General features: G+C 44.2%; 1 protein-coding gene across 39 annotated transcripts in view; it reads left to right on the top strand.

Moving 5' to 3' along the window:
* SERGEF (secretion regulating guanine nucleotide exchange factor) overlaps positions 1-18,913 on the top strand; it is a 232,699-nt gene that overhangs the window by 128,251 nt on the left and 85,535 nt on the right. For 2 of the 39 annotated variants that reach the window (XM_070491320.1, XM_070491319.1), the window contains exon 11: positions 2,537-2,613. The exons of the other annotated variants lie outside the window; for them this stretch is intronic. In XM_070491320.1, coding sequence (XP_070347421.1) covers positions 2,537-2,601 — 65 coding nt within the window. In that variant the 3' untranslated portion in view covers positions 2,602-2,613. Of the gene's footprint in view, positions 1-2,536; positions 2,614-18,913 lie in introns of those variants that run through there. 39 annotated transcript variants of the gene reach the window in all.

Genomic DNA, 18,913 nt, shown 5'->3' with positions numbered 1-18,913 from the left:
GGGGGTGGGGAGGAAAAGGGGCCGGAGTCAGAGAAGGAGGGAGAAAATCTAACAGCAAACCTGCATGCTTTGCAACAGTGCTAGATACTTTATACTGGAACTGCTCAAGCCTGGGTGTAATTAAGACAAGCTAATCAAAGAATCAGAGGCGGTGCCTAGGATGTTGCTGCTGTTGCTGTCACTGGGCTGGGAGAGAGCTTGGCTCCCTCTGAGATCAGCACAAACCAAAAGATTGCAGGAATCTAAATACGTGAAAGAACAAAATCCAGATGAAGGAGGGGGCCAGAGCTAGCAGGCTGGCAGGCTGAGCTAACAGAGGCAGCCTAGGGCTGTAGAAAGAGAGACTGCAGGCAGATGGCCTTGGTTCAAACTGGCTCCATCTCTGTGTGAGCTTCCATTCTTGCCCTTGTCTTTGTAGTGGGGATAATTCCACCTTGCAGGATTGTTATTGTGAGGATTATGAGATTGTGAGATAATGTATGTGAAATACGTGGGATACAGGAGTGTGTGGGAAAAAAAAATATATATATATATATATATGTATATTTATAATTCTGTTTGTTTCTCATTTCTCTTGGTCAGGGTGGGGAGGGAGAGAATCACTTGTCAGGGTAACTGTTCTAGCAAAGTAATTATTAGTTGGGAGAGGAAATGATAATGTTCTGGAAAGGTGTGTCCAGTGTCACCCAGTGAGGAGAACATCAGAAGCAGTGGGAGAGCAGGGCATGCTGGTCAACTCCTTGAGGGCAGGCCTGTCATTTCCCATTTTGTCCGTAGTGCCTGGGCCCTGGCTCACAGTCTGCTGAATGAATGGTTCCAGAGTCAGGAGTGGTGGGCCCCGTCACAGGGCTCTGGACATGTCTGCCTGCCTGCGTGTGAGCTGGGAGCAGAGGCTCCCACTCCTGGAGAAGGGGGCCCTCAGTGGGTGCCCTGCAGGGTGCAAGCTGTGCAACAGGAAGCAACAAGAAGCTTCCTGTTTGCTCTGGCAGGAGGCCAGCAGGAGGGAGACAAGCGGGAGGAGGAGAGTTCCTACCAGCTTAAAGCCTGCTTCCCACAGCCAGTTCCTCCCGCAACCCTTCCCCAATGCCCACTTTCAGTGGAGTTCCCTGCCTTCACTCTCCTTGCCCAAGAACCAGCCCCTCAGTGCCTGGTGCTGGGTCCCACACATGATAGGCATGAAATAGTTATAAAATACACTAGAATAGAATATAAAGAAGCCAAACTTTGCTCAAGGGTAGAAGCAGCCTTAATGTGTAATGAATGTGCAACAGACAAATCATACTGGAAGGGGAGGTGGAAAAGAGATGGGTGGAAGGACATAATTCAGGACCTACTCTGTCTTAGGATGGACACAGCTCCACAAAGTATATTTGTACCCACTTTATAGAGAAGACGACTGAGACTCCGAGGTTAAACAGGTTGCTCAGGGATACGTAGCAGTAAATGGTAGAGCTGTCTGCCTGACATCCAAGACTGCTCCTTCGACCCTCTCATATCCTAGGGGCCCAAGGCAGGATGGGTAGTGGTTAACAAGAGCACAGGCCCTGGGGTCAGATGGCCCAGATTCAAGTCCTGGCTTCTCCATGTAGGAGCTGTATAACCTTCTGTAAGTGGCAAACCTTTCTGTATCTTGATCGCCTCATCCGGAATGTCATATTATTGACTTCATAGGGTTGTTATATAAAGTCCTAACAGTGCCTGGCACAGAAGAAAAGGTTCAATAAGTGTTAGCTGGTATTATTATTATGTATAAAAAGATTCAAGGAAGGAAGGAATTGTTAGATAACTGTAAGAAGTCCTGAGGCTCAGAGTGAGAATCTCAGAAGCTGAGAAGGAAGTCTTCCCCACCCAAGATGTCAGGGTCCAGGGCAGGATGTCAGCATAGCTGCAGAATGGACTTGTAAACTGATGCCTGGGGACCCCACTCTGGGGGATGTGCTAGCCCAGGATTTGTTCCAGATCAGGATTCTGCTATCCACTGTCCCAGACAGGGACTCAGGACCTGGTGTTCCAGCCTGAGGCCAGCTCCACGGCAGCCACATTTTAGGTTTCTTAGGGGATCAACATAATTCTACTCTGCTACTTCATTTGCTTCCAGGTTTCTTTTTCCCCCCTTCTTTTGCAGTTTGGTTTGGTTCTTAGTTTTCCAGTGATGTTTCTCTTGACATGTTCTTTGTCTGCTGCCAGGCATCGCCATGGCTAGACATGATGGTGAGGTGCTGCGATGTCCTGCTCTAGACAAAGAAAGAACTGCTGGAGCTGGGCATAGAGAAATTCAAGTGACAATCAGGAAGGAGAGAGCTGAGGCCATTGGCCATGGATGGCCTGGCTACTCCCTAGCTGTGAGCCTTGTACAGTCACCCTGCCTCACTGAGCTTGATTCTTCATCTGTAAAGCCAACCCACTCCTAAAGTTGTTCTTCCTAATGGCATAGGTGTGTTGGCTGCCTGCCACGTAATAGGTGCTCAGCAGGTGCTTGCTCACTTGGCAGCTTCTCTAGTTCTCATCCTTTGTTTCTTTCTTCCTTTCCACTCAGGATTTCCCTCCTCATCTGACAAAGCTGGCTGGCTGGCCGGCTGGCTGGCTCCCTCCCATTTGTGAGTGTAGAGTGAGGTCAGTAGAGGTGAGATGAGAGCATGTGGCCATCGCTTGCTCAGAAGGTCCCTGCCTGCCAGAGGCAGGCTCCCCCGGCCCGGCTCTGTCTTTGGGGCCCTCACCTCCATGTCTGGCTGAATTGGCTCCAGCTGTTTTGCTTCCCCCAGGAGCAGCTTATTTTGGCTTGAATGGGTAATTTGTTTGCCTTCTCTCCTGATGTGCAGTTGTTAGCCTTCCCTTCCTGCTGAGGAAAAAGAGCTGACTGCATTTCCTCTCTCCCCGCTCCACACAGACCCTTGGAAAAGATTTTATTGGTGGTCTTTTCCTGGAGCCCTCAGGCTCACCAGACAGGCATTGTGAAAGGGTTAGATGTTTGGCAGGAAACCGTGGTGCCTCCTCTTCCTCCTCCAAGCACAGCCAGCTCTTTTACCAAATTGGAACTATAATCTATGTAAGAGTTTTTTTTCATTTCACTGATGATTTCCAATTGTTGAACCTTCGTACCTTTGTAATGTGTGTGGCAGATCATCTGACTTTGGCCTGAAACCCATCAAACAGGGTCATGTAAGAATGTAATAGAGAGAATAACTCTTTTTTGACACTGGCTCTTCCTCTGAGAGGCAATATCTCCACACCCCAGGGCCTCGTGGAGAGCTTAGAGGCAAGTACAAGCTCGTGTGGTCCTCTGCGCAGTGTGAAAGGCAAAGCAGCAAGCGATGAGTTGGCACTGTTGTTAACCCCATTTTCTAGATGAGGGAAGCCAAGGCTTAGGCTGAGCAGTTTGCCCCACTCTGGTCAGAGTCAGGAGGAATCTGTGTGTCAGATCTTTAACCCAGGCCTCTATCATTAGAGCCTGTGGTCTACGACCTGATGCTGCCTTATTGCACACTGGTCACAGTCTGGCCTGTTTTTTTTATTGGTGAGAGAAATTGTCCCTGAGCAAACATCTGTGCCAGTCTTCCTCTATTTTGTATGTGGGACACTGCCACAGCATGGCTGATGAGCAGTGTGTAGGTCCATGCTCAGTATGGGGATCCAAACCCACAAACCCCGGGCCACCAAAGTAGAACGCCCGAACTTAACCACTACACCACCGGGCCAGCCCCTGGCCTGTTTTAAAGACTACCGGATAAGATTATTTCATCTCTTCATTCCAATATTTAGTACCCCTTCATATTGGCAACTTCTTCTGTAAATCTAGGCTAAATCTCTTCTGCTTCAGATTAAGCAGTTCTCTACATAATAACCAGATAAAATCGTGAAATTGGTGACATCATTTTAGAAAACCACCCCTTTTAGGATTCTTCTTCCCATTTCCATTGTCCCTTTCCTCTTTAAAAAAATTAATTTACTTATTTAATTTTTGAATAACTAATATATGTACATGATTCAAAACTTTAAAAAGCATAAAAAGATTTAAAATGAAAAACCTCCCTCCTACCCTGTCCCCCATCTGTCCACTGCCCAAAAACCTTTCCACCACATGTGCGGCTAATGCCTGTTATTAGCTTCTTCTGTATTCTTCTAGTTTCTTTTTGCATATATTAAGTGAATACAAAGATATATTTTTATCCTCTCCTTTTACATAAATGGTAGTATACTGTACACGTTTTTTAGTGTTTTTTCTTTCAACGATTTATCTGGGAGATCTTTCCAGATCAATATAAAAGCCTTCCTAGTTAGTTATTACAGCTACATAATATTCCAGTATACCTGTGGACCGTGATTTATTTAACCATACCCTATTGATGGACATTTAGGTCATTTCCAGTCTTTTACTGTTGCAAGTAATGATGTAGTGAATAACTTTGTATATATGTCATTTCATGTGTGGGAGGGTGTAGTTGTAGGATAAATTTCTAGAAGTGAAATTATTGTATCAAAGAGTATGTTTGTTATTTTGCAATATACTGCAAAATTGACCTCCATAGGAATTATACCATTTTTCACTCCCATCAGCAACATATGAGTGCCTGTTTCTACAGCCTCCCTAATATAGTCTGTTAGCAACTTTTGGATTTTTGCTAATCTGATAGGTGAAAAACTACTCAGGGTGGTTTTTGTTTGTTTTACTTTTAAATTTGAAGTACAATATATATTAGTCTCTCCTTATCCGTGGATTTGCTTTCCACAGCTTCAGTTACCTACAGTAAACCATGCTCCAAAAATATTGAATGGAAAATTCCAGAAATAGACAATTTGTAAGTTTTAAATTGCTTGCCATTCTGAGTAACAGGATGAAATCTTGTGCCATGCTCTCTGTCCTGCCTGGGATGTGAATCATCCCTTTGTACAGTATATCCACGCTATATATGCCACCCGCCTGTCAGTCACTTAGTAGGTGTCTCAGTTATCAGATCAACTGTCATGGTATCGCAGTGCTTGTGTTCAGGTCACCCTTATTTTACTTAATAATGGTCCCAAAGCACGAGAGTATTGATGCTGGCAATTTGGATATCCCAAAGAGAAGCCATAAAATGCTTCTGTTAAGTGAAAAGGTGAAAGTTCTCAACTTAATAAAGAAAGAAAAAAAATCTTATGCTGAGATTGCTAAGATCCACAGTAACTTTTATTATAGTGTATTGTTATAATTGTTTTATTTTATTTTTAGTTATTAATCTCTTACTGTGCCTAATTTATAAATTAAACTTGATCCTAGGTATGTATTTTTGGAAAAAAACATAGTACATGTAGGGTTCAGTACTCTCTAAGGTTTCAGGCATCCACTGGGGGGCTTGGAACGTATCCTGCACGGATAAGGGGGACTACTCTACATATAGGAAGGTGCACAAACATAAGGGTTCAATTTGATGAGTTTTTCCGTATGTATACCTAGGAAACCACACCCAGCAAAAGCTAGAGAACATTTTCGGCACCCCAGAGCCTACGTCAAACCCCTTCTCAGTCAGTACCCCCAGCCCCCAGCGTCCCCTGCAGAGGTTCTGACTTCTCTCTCCAGAGATGAGTTTTGCCTATGCTTGAACTTCATGTAAATATCATACAGTTGTACTCTTTTGTGTTTGGCTTTTTTTTGTCCAATACCTTGTGTCTGTAAGAGTCATCCATTTTGTGTGTAGCAGTGGTTCTTTTTTATTATCAGTAATATTCCACTGTATGAATATACTACAACTTATCCATTTAACTGTTGAACATTTGGGTTGTTTCTGGTTTGAGGATTGTGAACAAAGCTGCTATGAACATTCTTGTACATGCCTTTTGGTGAACATATACATTTATTTTTCTTGGATGTGTAACTAAGAGTAGGATTTCTAGGTCCTATGTATAGTATTAGTAAATACTGCTCAACAGTTTTCCAAAGTAGTTGTACTAATTTATACTAATCCCATCAGCAATATACAAGAGTTCCAGTTGTGCCACATCCTTGCCAGGTATTTTCAGCCTTATTGATTTAGGCCTTTCTGCTGACTGCATGGTGTGGAATCTCACTGTAATTTTAATTTGCATTTCCCTCATAACCAGTGACTTCAGTCACCTTTTCATATGCTTACAGGCCATGTGGGTAGCTTTGTTTGTCAAGTGCAAAATCATAAATGCAAAAAACTTTGTCTTTGCCCATTGTTTTAAAGTGGGTTTTATCTATGTTTTTCCTAATGATTTGTAGACATCCTTTATCTTATGGATTCAGGTCCTTTGTTGGATGTATGTATTGCAAACGTCTTCTCCCAGTCAGTGGCTTGCTCTTTTCCTCTCTTAATGGTATCTTTTGATGAATACATATTCTTAATTTTAATGAAATCCAGCTTCTCAGTCTTTTCTTTAATGGTTTGAGGTATTTGTGCCCTATTTAAAACATTTTTGCCTACTCCAAGATCATGAAAATATTCTCCTGTATGTTCTTGAAACTTTATTATTTTGCCTTTTACATTTAGACCTAAAATCCATCTCAAATTAGTTAAAACAAACAAACATTGCTCCACAACTGTTTATTGAAAAGTTCCTCCTTTCCCCATTGAATTTTAGAGGCTTGTTTCTGTAAATTAAGAGATTGTATATGTGTGTGAGTCTTTTTTTGGGCTCTCTTCTCTTTCATTAGTTTATTTTTTTATTTGCTTGCTAGAACCACACCATCTTCATTACTGTAGCTTTATAATAAATCCCAAATCTGGTTTTGTAAGCCCTCCAGCTTTGTTCTTCCTTAAGATTATTGTGGCCTTTCTAATCTCCGTCTAGTTTTAGTTATTATGAATGAAAGTTGAGCATCTTTTCATCAGTTCAAGAGTATTTTCTTCTTTATGAAGCATTTTTCCATACTGGTATTAGTTTTTCGTTGCTGTTGTAACGAATTACCACAAAATTAGTGACTTAAAACAACACAAAGATATTATTTTAGAGTTTGAAGGTCTCACTGAGCTAAAATCAGGGTGTGAGCAGTCTGCATTCCTTTCTGGAGGCCATAGGGAAAGTCTGTTTTCTTGCCTTTTCCAGAAAGCTTCTAGAGGCTGCCTGCATTCCTTGATTTGCGGCCCCCTTCTGTCTTCAAAACCAGCGATGCCTGGTCAAGACTTTCTCACATCATATCACTCTGACACTGAATCTTCTGCCCCCCTCTTCCACATTTAAGAATCCTTGTGATTACATTCAGCCCGCTTGGGTAAATTTTAAGGTCAGCCGATTAGCAAATTTAATTTCGTCTGCTACCTCAGTTCTCCTTTGCCATGTAACATGACGTTCACAGGCTCCAGGAATGAAGACTTTATTCTCATTTATAAAGGATGCCATTATTCTGCCTACCACAAAACCCTTTGCCCTTTTTTCCAATTAGATTGTTGAGCCTTTTCTAATAAATTTCTAGGAGCTCTTTACGTATCAGGGAGATTAGACCTTTGTCTATGATTTGAATTGCAAATATATTTTCCCACCTTTTTGTCTTTTCTTTTTGGTTTTGGTGTTTTTGTTTATTTTGTCCTGTTTTTGCATGAAACTTTTTCTTTCACTGTAGATGAAATTTATCAGTCTTTTCCTTTATGGCTTCTGGATTTTGAGTTAGAGAAGGCTTCCTCACTCCAGGATCTAAAGGACTTTCCTCATATTTTATTCTAGGACTATTATGGCTTTATTTTTTACATGTAAATCTTTGATCCATTTGGAATTTATCCTGATGTACAATGTCAGGTGGAATTCAACTTCATTATTTTTCCAGATGGCTACCCAATTGTCTCAACACTATTTATTGAATTCCCTTTCTTTGGCTGCATCCTCGGTCCCCTTGCTACCATGGCAGCTGTAAGGCATCAAGAGAGTCAGTGACTTACTCAAGATTGCCCAGCTTATCAGTGGCAGAGCAGGGGCTAGAACTTGGGTCCAGCTTGTGCGGCTCAGACAGGAGCTGGTGGCTGGTTCTCAAGGAGACTTCCCAAGTCATTGTGGTCTCTTGGGCAATTCCCCAAGCAGAGGAGGACTGCTGAGGTGGAGCAGCCTCTTTCAGCTCCCTTGGTTCTCAGTGCTCTGTCGCAGGGCCTGCTTTGCTCAACTCCAGAGCTGATAAATTCGTTGCCAGTATCACCCCTGGCCACTCAAGGCACCATATCTTCTCTACCAGATCAGACATGTGATAAGACCTTTTGCATTTGGGAGAGATGTTTCGCAGTTAATACAGAGATGTTTCTACAGATGGTTAGTTGTCATTCAAACCACATTTCTGTCATTTGTTTTCAAGGCATAGCCTCATGTCGCATCACTTTTTAGCCTTCAATAAAGGTGCATTTTTTCACTGTGATCCCTAAAGAAGGAATGTTTATATCACTCCACAGGAATCATCCTATATGAGACCACGGGTAAGGGTGCCAGGGTGTCAAGGAGGCTCACGTACTTTCTAAATTAGTCTCTCTCATGCCAGCTCTTTTGGGCACAAGATTGACCACCATGTTCTAGCACAATGCTCTGGTCCTTTTAGGGTTGCTTACAGTGGCAAAAACTGCAGTTGTGACCCACTACACTTGTTTACAAATACTCGGGAGGCTCGGGGCATTTGGAAAGGTAAATTTAACTAAGGTGAACTAAGGTGAAAAATATAGAGTGAGAGTAAGCTAGAGGCAGCCTTCCACAGTGGAAGGGCTGAGCTCTACTGCCAGCTCTGTCTGCCCCTAACTCTCCCTGTGATCCTGAGCAGTCAGTCTCCCTCTCTGGGCCTTAGGATCCCCATCCCCCATCTGAGAAATGTTTCTCAAGTCTGCTGCACCGCTCAGGTCTGTCCTCATGTCCACAGATGACGGTGTACATCTTAATAGACCCAAACCGTCTGCCTTTGCCTTGCATGCAGTAGGCGCTTCACATGTTTGTTAAATACTAAATGAATGTTACATACAGTATTTTCCTCATGCCCTCCCTTCATCTGCTGGAGGCTGACATGTAGCATTCTGAATGCTGTGGAGGAATACGGCAAATGGTTGTTACTTCTTTGGGCTCACATTCAATGGGAAAGAGGGCTATGAATTAAGCCTGGCACATAATATGTGCTTCATAAATAGTGAATGAACGAATGAATAAATACAAAGCAGAGAGTGATAGGAATAGAAGAAAGAGTGAAGAGGAAGGAATAACTAACTTTGGAAATCCTCTTGAAAGAGGTGGCTCCTGAGTGGAGGAAGGGTAACGAGGATGGTGTGCTGAGAGATCAACGTGAGCGAAGGAAATGAGGCCTTCAAAGTGTGAATTGTGGTTGACAGACAAGTGGTCAACCAGCAGGACGGTAAGGGTCAGCTGGGCCAAGTCTCCAGCGGCAGGCTGAGGGGGTTTGACTTCATTGTATAGACAGTGGAGAGCCATTATGGGTTATTTTGGAAGATACTTCAGAAGTTGACAATTACAAAAGAAGATAAAAGCCTTAACAACAACAAAAAAAAAGGTAATGCCTTTTTACAGAATAAAAGAGAACTGACAGGAGTTGGGTATCTACTCAGTCCTGGCACCACTCTGAGTATTTTACACGTATCATTTCATTTAGTCATCACCATGCAGGGCAGAAAGCAGAAAGATAAGAACTCTCCCTGTTCCCCACATGGGAAAATGGAGACTCAGAGAGGGGGAGCCTGGGATTCAGACTAACATCTGCTGACTCTGAGGTCGTCCCCCTCATCATGCTCCCTCCCTGCAGAGGTCAGACTTCGGGGTAATTAGCATACCAAGCAGCATCAACTAAGCTAATAGCATGCCCATGGCTTTGGGGGCATTGGAGGGCAGACAACAGCAGAGTTAGTACTGATAGTACTTGTCTGGAGGGGCCATGGCAGCCCCTATCTTATTGTCTATCCTCAGCATAGCACTTGGGGGACCACGTGTGACACTGAGGCAGCCTTAACAGTAGCCAAGCAGTCATGCCCGTGAGCCTGCTCTGTCCTCCTTAGACAGGAGCAAGCTTCCTGAGCCTGAGCAGCACCCTGATAGCTCCCTGGGAAACCTAGACTCACAGTGTTGCTCCTTAGCATCCACAGGCCTTGGCTTGCGCTGGTGGCCTTCAATACCATCTACCCAGTGGCTGCTGTCCCTTGCTGCCTCTTACCTCGGTGGAGTCCCTTATTCCTGCTGGGGACACCTAAAGCCCTTAAATACAGAATAGCTATGACTGCTTATTCCAAAGTGCTCTCACTGGGCAGGGCTTCAGCAAGTTCTGTTTGCCCAATTGGCCGTCCATGGGCTTATTCATTCGTTAAGAGGCTGCATTGTGTAGTAGAAAGAGCTCTGGGCCAAGGGACCCAAGTACAAGACTGGCTGCTGTCACCTTGGGCAGGCCACTTTCCTTCTCTAAACCTCCTTTTATTTATGGATAAAATCAGAGAATTGTAAAAGATAATGTCAAGGTTTCTTCCAGCTTCAACACTTTCTGAGACTATTTTGTTCATCTGTAAGTTCACCCCTTCACTGTAATGTGGGATTAGGGAATCCTTCTCAGAAGAGGTGATCTTTGAAGTAGGTCTTAAAGGATGAGGAGAAGGAAGAGAAAAACATTCCAGGGAATGGGGTCAACATGAACAAAAGCGTGGAGAAGGCCTAGGAAATTGGGGGGAAAGAGAGGATTGGGAAAGAAACAGAGCCGTGGGAAACAAGGCTGCAGGGATATGTGCGGCCAGGTGAGGAAGGCCTCGAGCGGCAGGCTGAGGCCTGGGATTTCATCCTGTGGGGTAAGAAGGAGCAGGAAAGGTTTTAAAGCAGAGGAATGACTTGATCTGCTCTGTTTTCAGAAGCTGACAGCCGTTCAACATAGGAATCTGGGAGGAATGGCGGTGGATCTTGTAGCTTTGTAGGATATTAATTCAGTATGTTCCTGCTTTTCGACTTGAGACAAGGACGATGCCACTGACCTTTTGGTCATGCTGGATGTCATGATCTAAAGTCTGATCGTTCTGACTAGGCATTGTGGCTCCAGAATGCCCATCAGACTCCTTGGTCTGGACTCGACCCCATCCTAGTTGTAATTCCAGGCCCAGCCCAAGGCCAGTCCCTCCCTCTTCCTGTGGCAGCCAAGAGGCTGACTTGGTCAGGAAGCTCCCTGGTGCAGCCCTCGCGTGGCATGTGTGCATATGTCAGGAGCCTCTTGTGTGTGCTCATGGCTTCAGAGTGCACAAGGCTCTTCAGCTCATCCATCTCCTCTCACTCTCAAAGTACCTCTGAAGTTCTCAGGGACAGTTCAATCCCTGTTGTACAAATGAGGAAGCGGAATCTTAAAAAGCTTCCTTGCTTTGCACCAAGCAGCATAATATAGTGTAAGGGGCCTGAGGCCTTGGAGTTAGGAAGCTATGAGTTCGAATTCCAGCTCTGCTGCTTAATATCTGTGTGACCGTGGGCAAGCTGCTACCCTCTCTAACTGTGGGTTTTTTATCTCTGAAGATTGAGATAATAGCTTCTGTAAATGCTTGTTGTTGGAGTGAATTAGGTGGTTTATGGAAAGCTCTTGGCACACAGTAGGTGCTCAGCATGTCTGTTTCTGACTCGGGTGCTCTTTCTGGTGTTTTAGTTTGCTTCCCATGTGGTCCTCTTTGTCGTCTCTCTCGCTCCTCTATTAAGTCAGTGCCGCAGACGTACATTAATGAAAGTACTCTTCCTGTGTATCCTGTACAAAGCTAGCCCTGTGGATGGGGCGAGAGGACGTGGGAAATGGCCCTTGCACTCACCTTGCTTATTGCCTGGCTGGTGTGTGTGTTGGAGCAGAGAGGGTCTAGTCTTCACTCCTGAAACAGAGCCGGGGTGATCTGACCATCAAGTGGAGTGCTAATGACCTCTCCTTCCTCCTCGGGGAACTTACGGTGTGGCATGTGCCAGGCTAAGCTCTTACCTCTGTTATCCCACTCAGCCCTTATATACACTCTTGCATTCTCTGCATATGTATTTCACATATGTTTGCATACTCTAGGACACAGAACCCTGTTTTACAGGTGAGAAAAATGAGGTGAGAAATGTTGAACATCTTGTCTTAAGATCTTACGACTAATATTTGGTGGAAATATTTACAGTGTTTATTTGAACTATATTATCTGACTCTGGAGCATGCAGTTTCTTTGTTTATTACAGAATAGTTTATGTATATAATTAAAGAGTAAAAAAATAATAAAAGGCTTAATAATGGCAGCTTCTGCCTCACCTTTTCCCACCCCCTGGTCGCATTCCCAGAACCAGCCATTTTGAACCGTTTTCAGATGTTTACCTCTATATTTCTAAATCAAATGCTTATTTAAAATATCAATTTTAAATGAAATAAATTTTATCTGTTGATTTCTTAATGTACATAAAAATTTAATTATCTTCTGCCACCACCTCCATGTCTTCTCCCTCCATCCCCCCAACTATGGTTAAATCACTAGTCTATCATTATGACCAGTGTAGATGCTGTTCTCACTGCTGAGCCAAGTAAGGTGTCATGCTATGGCTCTTGGGCTGTACCTTTTTCTTTTCCTGGAGTTAAAATTGCCTGACGTTTTCCCCTTTGATTGATTTTCTATATTCTAGTCACTAATTCATCCGAAAGGCCCCAAAACATCTATAAAACATCTCTCAATACTCTTTTGGACATGGTCAAATACATCAACTCTGTTAGCGAAAACCCACTCCCTCTGGAGCCCCGCCCTGCTCTTCCCGTCTGAAATGGTTGTCCTAGGCCTGCATAGTGTTACCCAGTGAGTTCTTACATTCTTCTGTGTCAAATACCTGCTTCACCTGCCCCCTGTCTTTCTTCTCCTTTACATTAGTCTCTCATTTTGGTGGAGAACATGTTTCAGTAACTTCCTAAGAAAGAGTCATTGAAGATAAATTTTCTTTTTTTTAAGGATTGGCACCTGAGCTAACAACTGTTGCCAATCTTTTTTTTTCCCCCTGCTTTTTCTCCCCCAATTCCCCCAGTACATAGTTGTATATTTTTAGTTGTGGGTCCTCCTAGTTGTGGCATGTGGGATGCCGCCTCAACGTGGCCTGATGAGCAGTGCCATGTGCGCACCCAGGATCCAAACCAGTGAAACCCTGGGCCGCCGAAGGCGGAATGTGCGAGCTTAACCACTTGGCCATGGGGCTGGCCCTGAAGATAAATTTTTTGATTCCTTGAATTTCTGAAAATATGTTTACTCTTTTCACACTTGATTGCTAGTGTAGCTGTGTGTAGGATTCTAGGTTGGAAATCCTTTTCCTTCTGACTTTTGGAGGCATTTTTCCACTGTCCTCTAGGTTCTAGTGTTACTATTGAGAAGTCTGCTGTTTTTTCTAATTCCTGTTCCTTTGTATGTGACCAGGGTTTCCTCCCTCTTTGAAACTTTTAGGAGCTTCTCTTTGTCTTCAGTGTTTTGAAATCTTATGAAGATGTGCCTTGGTGTGGGTCTTCTTTTGTTCATTGTCCTGATACTTAGTGAGCCCTCTCAATCTGGGATTTATGACCTTCAGTTCTGGGAAATTTTTCTTGAAATATTTCTTTGATAATTTTTTCCTTTTCTCTAGTCTCACTTTCTGGGGCTTCTATTAGATGTATATTGAACTCCTGAACTGATCTTCTAATTCCCTTAGCTTTCTTTCCTCTTGGGCATGTTTTTACTTTTTGATTACTTTTTGGGAAATTTCCTTGACTTGATCTTCTGGCCTTTCTACTGAAATTGTTATTTAAGCTATTGTTTTTAATTTCCAAGGGTTCTTTCTTATTCCTTAATCCTTTTTAAAAAAATAATTTCCTATTGTTCATATTGCCTTATCATTTATCATTTTTCAATGGATATTATTGTAGAGTTTTAAACATGTTTTCTTTTGCTCTCTGCCTTGTCTCTATTCCACTTTTCCTTTCTGATTCTTGGCTTGGGCTCTGTCTCACATGTTGGAGACTGTGCCGGATGTTTCTCGTTTGTCCTCCAGATGTGGTCTCCACTCTTTTCTACCCTGTTGTGTGCCCCCAGGAGGCTGACCTCTGTGGCCTGCATCAGGAGGCTCCCTTGCCCTCTGGCTTCCAGTTAGATTCAGCCAGTGAGAGGCATAGCAGGAGATCTGAGGACTGGAAAAGAGTGAGGTCAGAGTATTTATTACCACAGCTCCAGTCTGGCATCCCTTTCCATAACTCCACCCTCTCTGCTTCTGGTAACTGCTCCCTTCCCTTTCCTCTACACACTTAGAGGTGGTGAAGCTCTAGGTTTACCTCGTAGCCCTAGGGTTCTAAACTATCCCTTATTGGTTTCCTTAAACATTGTCCATGCCTCTATGAATGGTCCCTTTGTTGAACTCTTCCCTGCTGCTCGCTCTGAGGTGCATCTGTCTTCTGCTGAGACCCTGACTGTTACACAGGTTTTCCTCTCGAGAGATCTGGTGATCTTTGGCTGTCTGTTCATATTGAAAAGTAAGACGCTAAGTGAGACTCTGTGTGCGTGGAGAAGCCTCATTGATGGGTGGGCTTTCTTGTAAAATGTTGATCTAAGGAATGAGAGAAGATTTTTCGTTGGTAATCCTCCAGAGATCAGTATTTCTGGACTTTTTTTCTAATCTCCTGCCTTGGAGTGCATATGCCTGGCTGTTGACTTTCTGGAACAGGATGGAGGAAGGAGGCTTGGGGCCCTATCATTTGGTATACAGATCTCACTTAAACCATTTGTTTCATCCTTATCCTCACTGCCACCTTCCTGTGGGGCTGCTTTTTCCTGGGTCCAGGGCCTCCTTGGGTCAGTTTCTCCAGAGAACAAATGTCTAGTGCTCCTTTTGGGATGGCAGGAGGTAGGTTGCTTGGTTATGTGTTTTGGAGAGAGTATGAGCATCTAACTGTCCCGTAGATATGCTTTCAGCCAGTCACTCTGATTTCAGCCCTATCCTCACCCCACTTTCAAAGGCACTTGGTGCCTCTCAGTCCTGAGGCTTTCCAGGGCCCTTCAGGAAACGTGGGTTCCCTTTTCACTGTCCCCTGAGCTGGCACTGGGCTACAGCTTCCTCCATTCTGTGAAGTCAGTTACACCCTCCATCTGAAGTTACCTTCTTCGTCTGCAGTGTCTTGAGCTGTCTTGTCTGCCGTTGTCTCCCCTTCCATTCTCCCTTTCATGGTGGATGTACACCTTCTCTACTTCCTTCCAGTCAGTTTAAGGGGCTTTGGAAGGGAGTCGAGAGAAATACCTGGGCTCGCTCTGTCCTGAGGGGTGAGAAGTTCCCAGCTGGCCTGGTAGCCCACAGCTGTAGAGGGTACAGGAAGGGGTCCCAAAGTGGCCCTAAGACTGCAAGGCAGGCTGGCAGTGAGTGGAAGGTAACCCACCCAGAGCTGGAGCCTTGGCACTGTGGCCTTGTGCTAGCAGGTTGTGGGAGTTTTGTTGGTCTGTTCGTTTTATTCAGGTAGCGTGTCTTAGATAAATTCTGCATACAAAGAGAAGTTACTGTGATCAATGTGGAACTGACTTGCAAAATTTTTCAACAAATGGCATCAGATAGCAAGAAGGCAAAAACAACAACAAAAAAAAGTAAAATGATAGGGAATCTTGGACAGATGCTTTTTAAAAATTTAATTTTGCCAAATGGAGAGGATGGCCAAAGGTTTACGGGCTTCTGTGGGAGGGGTCCGCCTTTCTGCCGGAGGGAGCAGAATCTTAGCTGATGTGAGCTAAGAAGAGGCATGGGTGACAGAACCACAGACTTTAAAGGTGGAGGGGACTTCAGAAATGGCCTGATGCCATACAGACGAGGAAATGAGGGCCTAAGTGGGGAAGTGGTTTGCCCAAAGTCGCACAGTAAGTCAGGGCTGAACCCAAGTGACAGCGCCCATGTCCTGACTCCAGCTGGCACCACCACGCCTCTTTGGAAACAGACCATCAACAACTGTTGAGGTGAGCTCCAGAGGCGCCCACGCTCATCACTGTGACCTGGCCGCCACAGCATCAGGAGCCCTTGACTCGGCTCTCTCCTGGGTGGTTTCTGCTCCTCATCCACACTGGACAGATCCTATCCTCCATTGCCCTCTGCTGCATCACCTCACAGGTTTTTAGCACATGCAGCTTGGTATCATACAGAAATTTAGACCTATTTCCTTTTATTTCCTAATTTTTGAGACTCCCCCAGGGGTTGCTATATGAATTCAATTGTAGTTAAAGAAAAAGGTATGGGCTGACCCCATGGCTTAGTGGTTGAGTCTGGTGTACTCTGCTTCGGAGGCCCAGGTTTATGGGTTCAGATCCTGGGCACGGACCTACACCACTCGTCAGCCATGCTGTGGCAGCAAACCATGTATAAAGTGGAGGAAGATTGGCACAGATGTTAGCTCAGGACTAATCTTCCTCAGCAAAGAAAAGGAAAAAAAAGATAAAGACTTCAATAACTCAGCTTTTGGGGGAAGGTAAGGGGAAATAAGGGCCCAGGAAGCCATTACAATAGCTTATCGACTCTCAGGTATTTACTAACCATAATAACAGTAATAGCTGACATTATTGGTCCTTGCCATGGACAGTGTGTTGTTTTACACATTTTATATGCATTATTAATTGATTTTTTACATCAACCATAAGGTAGGTACTGTTATTATGTCTGTTTCATGGGTGGAGAAACTGAGGCACAGAGAGGTTAAATGACTTGCTTAAGGAAAAGAGCATTGTCCTGGGTACTCTACAGTGTAAGGGGCTGGATATCCAAACTGGTGGATTCATAATTAGTGAGTGATATTGTCCCAAATTATTCGGTAATAGATTGATAACAGCTGCAAAGGGATCTCTTGTGGCTGCCTCAGCCTGTCCTCATGAAGGCATGGAAGGAGAGTGTTCCACTTTCTGTGATATCAGAAAACTGAGAGGGTTTATGTACACAAAGGATGACAAAGTCAGGATCTAAACACGGGTGGAACTGTGGGTTGAAGTCAACAAAGTAACATTTAATTGGGCATAAATGTAAAAGTGGACCTAATGATAGACATTCTAAGTCTTAGGTGTTGACTGACTAGATGATTTCTGGTCAGTCTGCACTAGTGAGGCTGGCGCACAGGTGAGCCAGCCATGGCAGCAGAGATGTTGGCAGTGGCGGGGAGGATGAGCTCGTTGCTTATGTTGCCTTCAGCTGTCAGTGGGGCAGACAGTGGGGCGGTCCTGAAGGCAAAAAGTAAAGGGGTCTAGTGAGGAAGTTTGTGGGTAGGGATGGGATGTAGTTCTGAGTGTCTCGGGTTACAGCTCCACACCTGTGTGCCCACACTGAGAATAACCTTTGTCCACTCCAGAGAGAGCCCGCAAAGTGCAAGTGTACTTGGGAATGTTGAGTTTATAGAACTGAAGTGGGTTGGAGCTAGAAAGGACCTCAAAGGCCATCTATCCCCATTCCTCATCTACGAACGAAATAGCCAAGTCTTGAAAGCAGCAGTGATGGGTTCCAGTTGTGAGCCAGCCAGAGGAGAAACCCAGGCCACCTGAGAAGGCAGATCTCCTGCCACTCAGCCCAGAGCCTTTTGCTTCAAGCCATGTGTTCTCAGAAAGAGGTATTTGAAACTGTGACACCTTCCAAATCTGGGCCTGCCCATCCGAGGAAAGAGGTCTTTTTAATCAGGCCCTTTAGACTGTTCAGATGCTTCCCTTAATCTTGTCTTTTTGTGACTTTAATTTGCTTGCCCTCCAAGGGCTCTAACTGTGCTTCTGCAAAAATAGATAATAATATGGTCCCCCTCACCTTGCTTTATAGAGACTACCTGATGTTGTAAAAAGTATAAGTATGGTTAGAAAAGAAAGGTAATAATTTAGCATAAAAAGCAAGACAGAACATTGTAGGGTTTTTTTTTTTTTCCCCAGGAAGAGTAGCCCTGAGCTAACTGTTGCCAATCCTCCTCTTTTTGCTGAGGAAGGCTGGCCTTGAGCTAACATCCGTGCCCATCTTCTTCTACTTTATATGTGGGACGCCTACCACAGCATGGCATGCCAAGCGGTGCCACGTCCGCACCCGGGATCCAAACCGGCGAACCCCGGGCCGCTGAAGGGGAAGGTGCGCACTTAACCGCTGCGCCACCGGGCCGGCCTCTATCGTAGTTTTAATAAATAGTTTTATTATAATTCTCAAATGAATTTGATGTGAATTTTGGGGGACACTAAATCTGTGAAAGAAACCTGATTAGCTTTCAAATCTCAGCTCTGCCATTTTCTAGCTATGTTACTTTGAGTGAATTACAGCCCCCCTGAGCCTCAGTTTCCCTATGTGGATAAAGAGAATGAGAATCTCAAAATTAGGACAATTAAATGGGATAGTATATATAAAGGACCTAGCTTAACACCCCATACATCTCACCAGCAGTATAGAAGATTTCTGTAGCTCCACATCCTTGCCAAAACTTGGAATGAGCCAGCTTTCAATTTTTACAGTCCAATAGGTTCTATCAAAATAAGAATTTTGTTTCAGAGACAGGGTATATCAGCCCAGGTTCAACCAGAGAAACAGAACCAGTAGAAGACATGTGTTAGGAGATTTAATGCAAAGAATCAGCTTACATGACTTGTGGAGGATGGCTAGGCAAGTGTGAAATCCATAGGGCAAATCTTTAGGAAGGGCAGGCCTACACTACAGTCAACACGCAGAACTACTTCCTCGGGGAAACACCAGTTTTATTCTTAAGGCCTTTTAGCTGACTGGACCAGGCCTACCCAGTTTATCCAAAGTAGTCCCTTTTACATAAAGACAACTGATTATAGATGTTAATCACATCTACAAAATACCTTCACAGCAACACTTAGATTAGTGTTTGATTGAATAACTGGGTACAAATTGACACATAAAACTGACCATCACATGGTCCAACTTGTATTTAAGAAAATCATTCTGGGGACAGGAGGGAGGCTGAGCTAAAAGAGAGAGTCTGGAAGCAGAGAGACAAGTGGAGAAACCAGAGGATTACCTTAGGGGAAGG

Source organism: Equus asinus, chromosome 20, assembly GCF_041296235.1.
Source record: "Equus asinus isolate D_3611 breed Donkey chromosome 20, EquAss-T2T_v2, whole genome shotgun sequence".
Lineage (NCBI taxonomy): Eukaryota > Metazoa > Chordata > Mammalia > Perissodactyla > Equidae > Equus > Equus asinus.
Note: the sequence above shows the minus strand (reverse complement) of the source record. Positions and strands in the feature narration are given on the sequence as shown.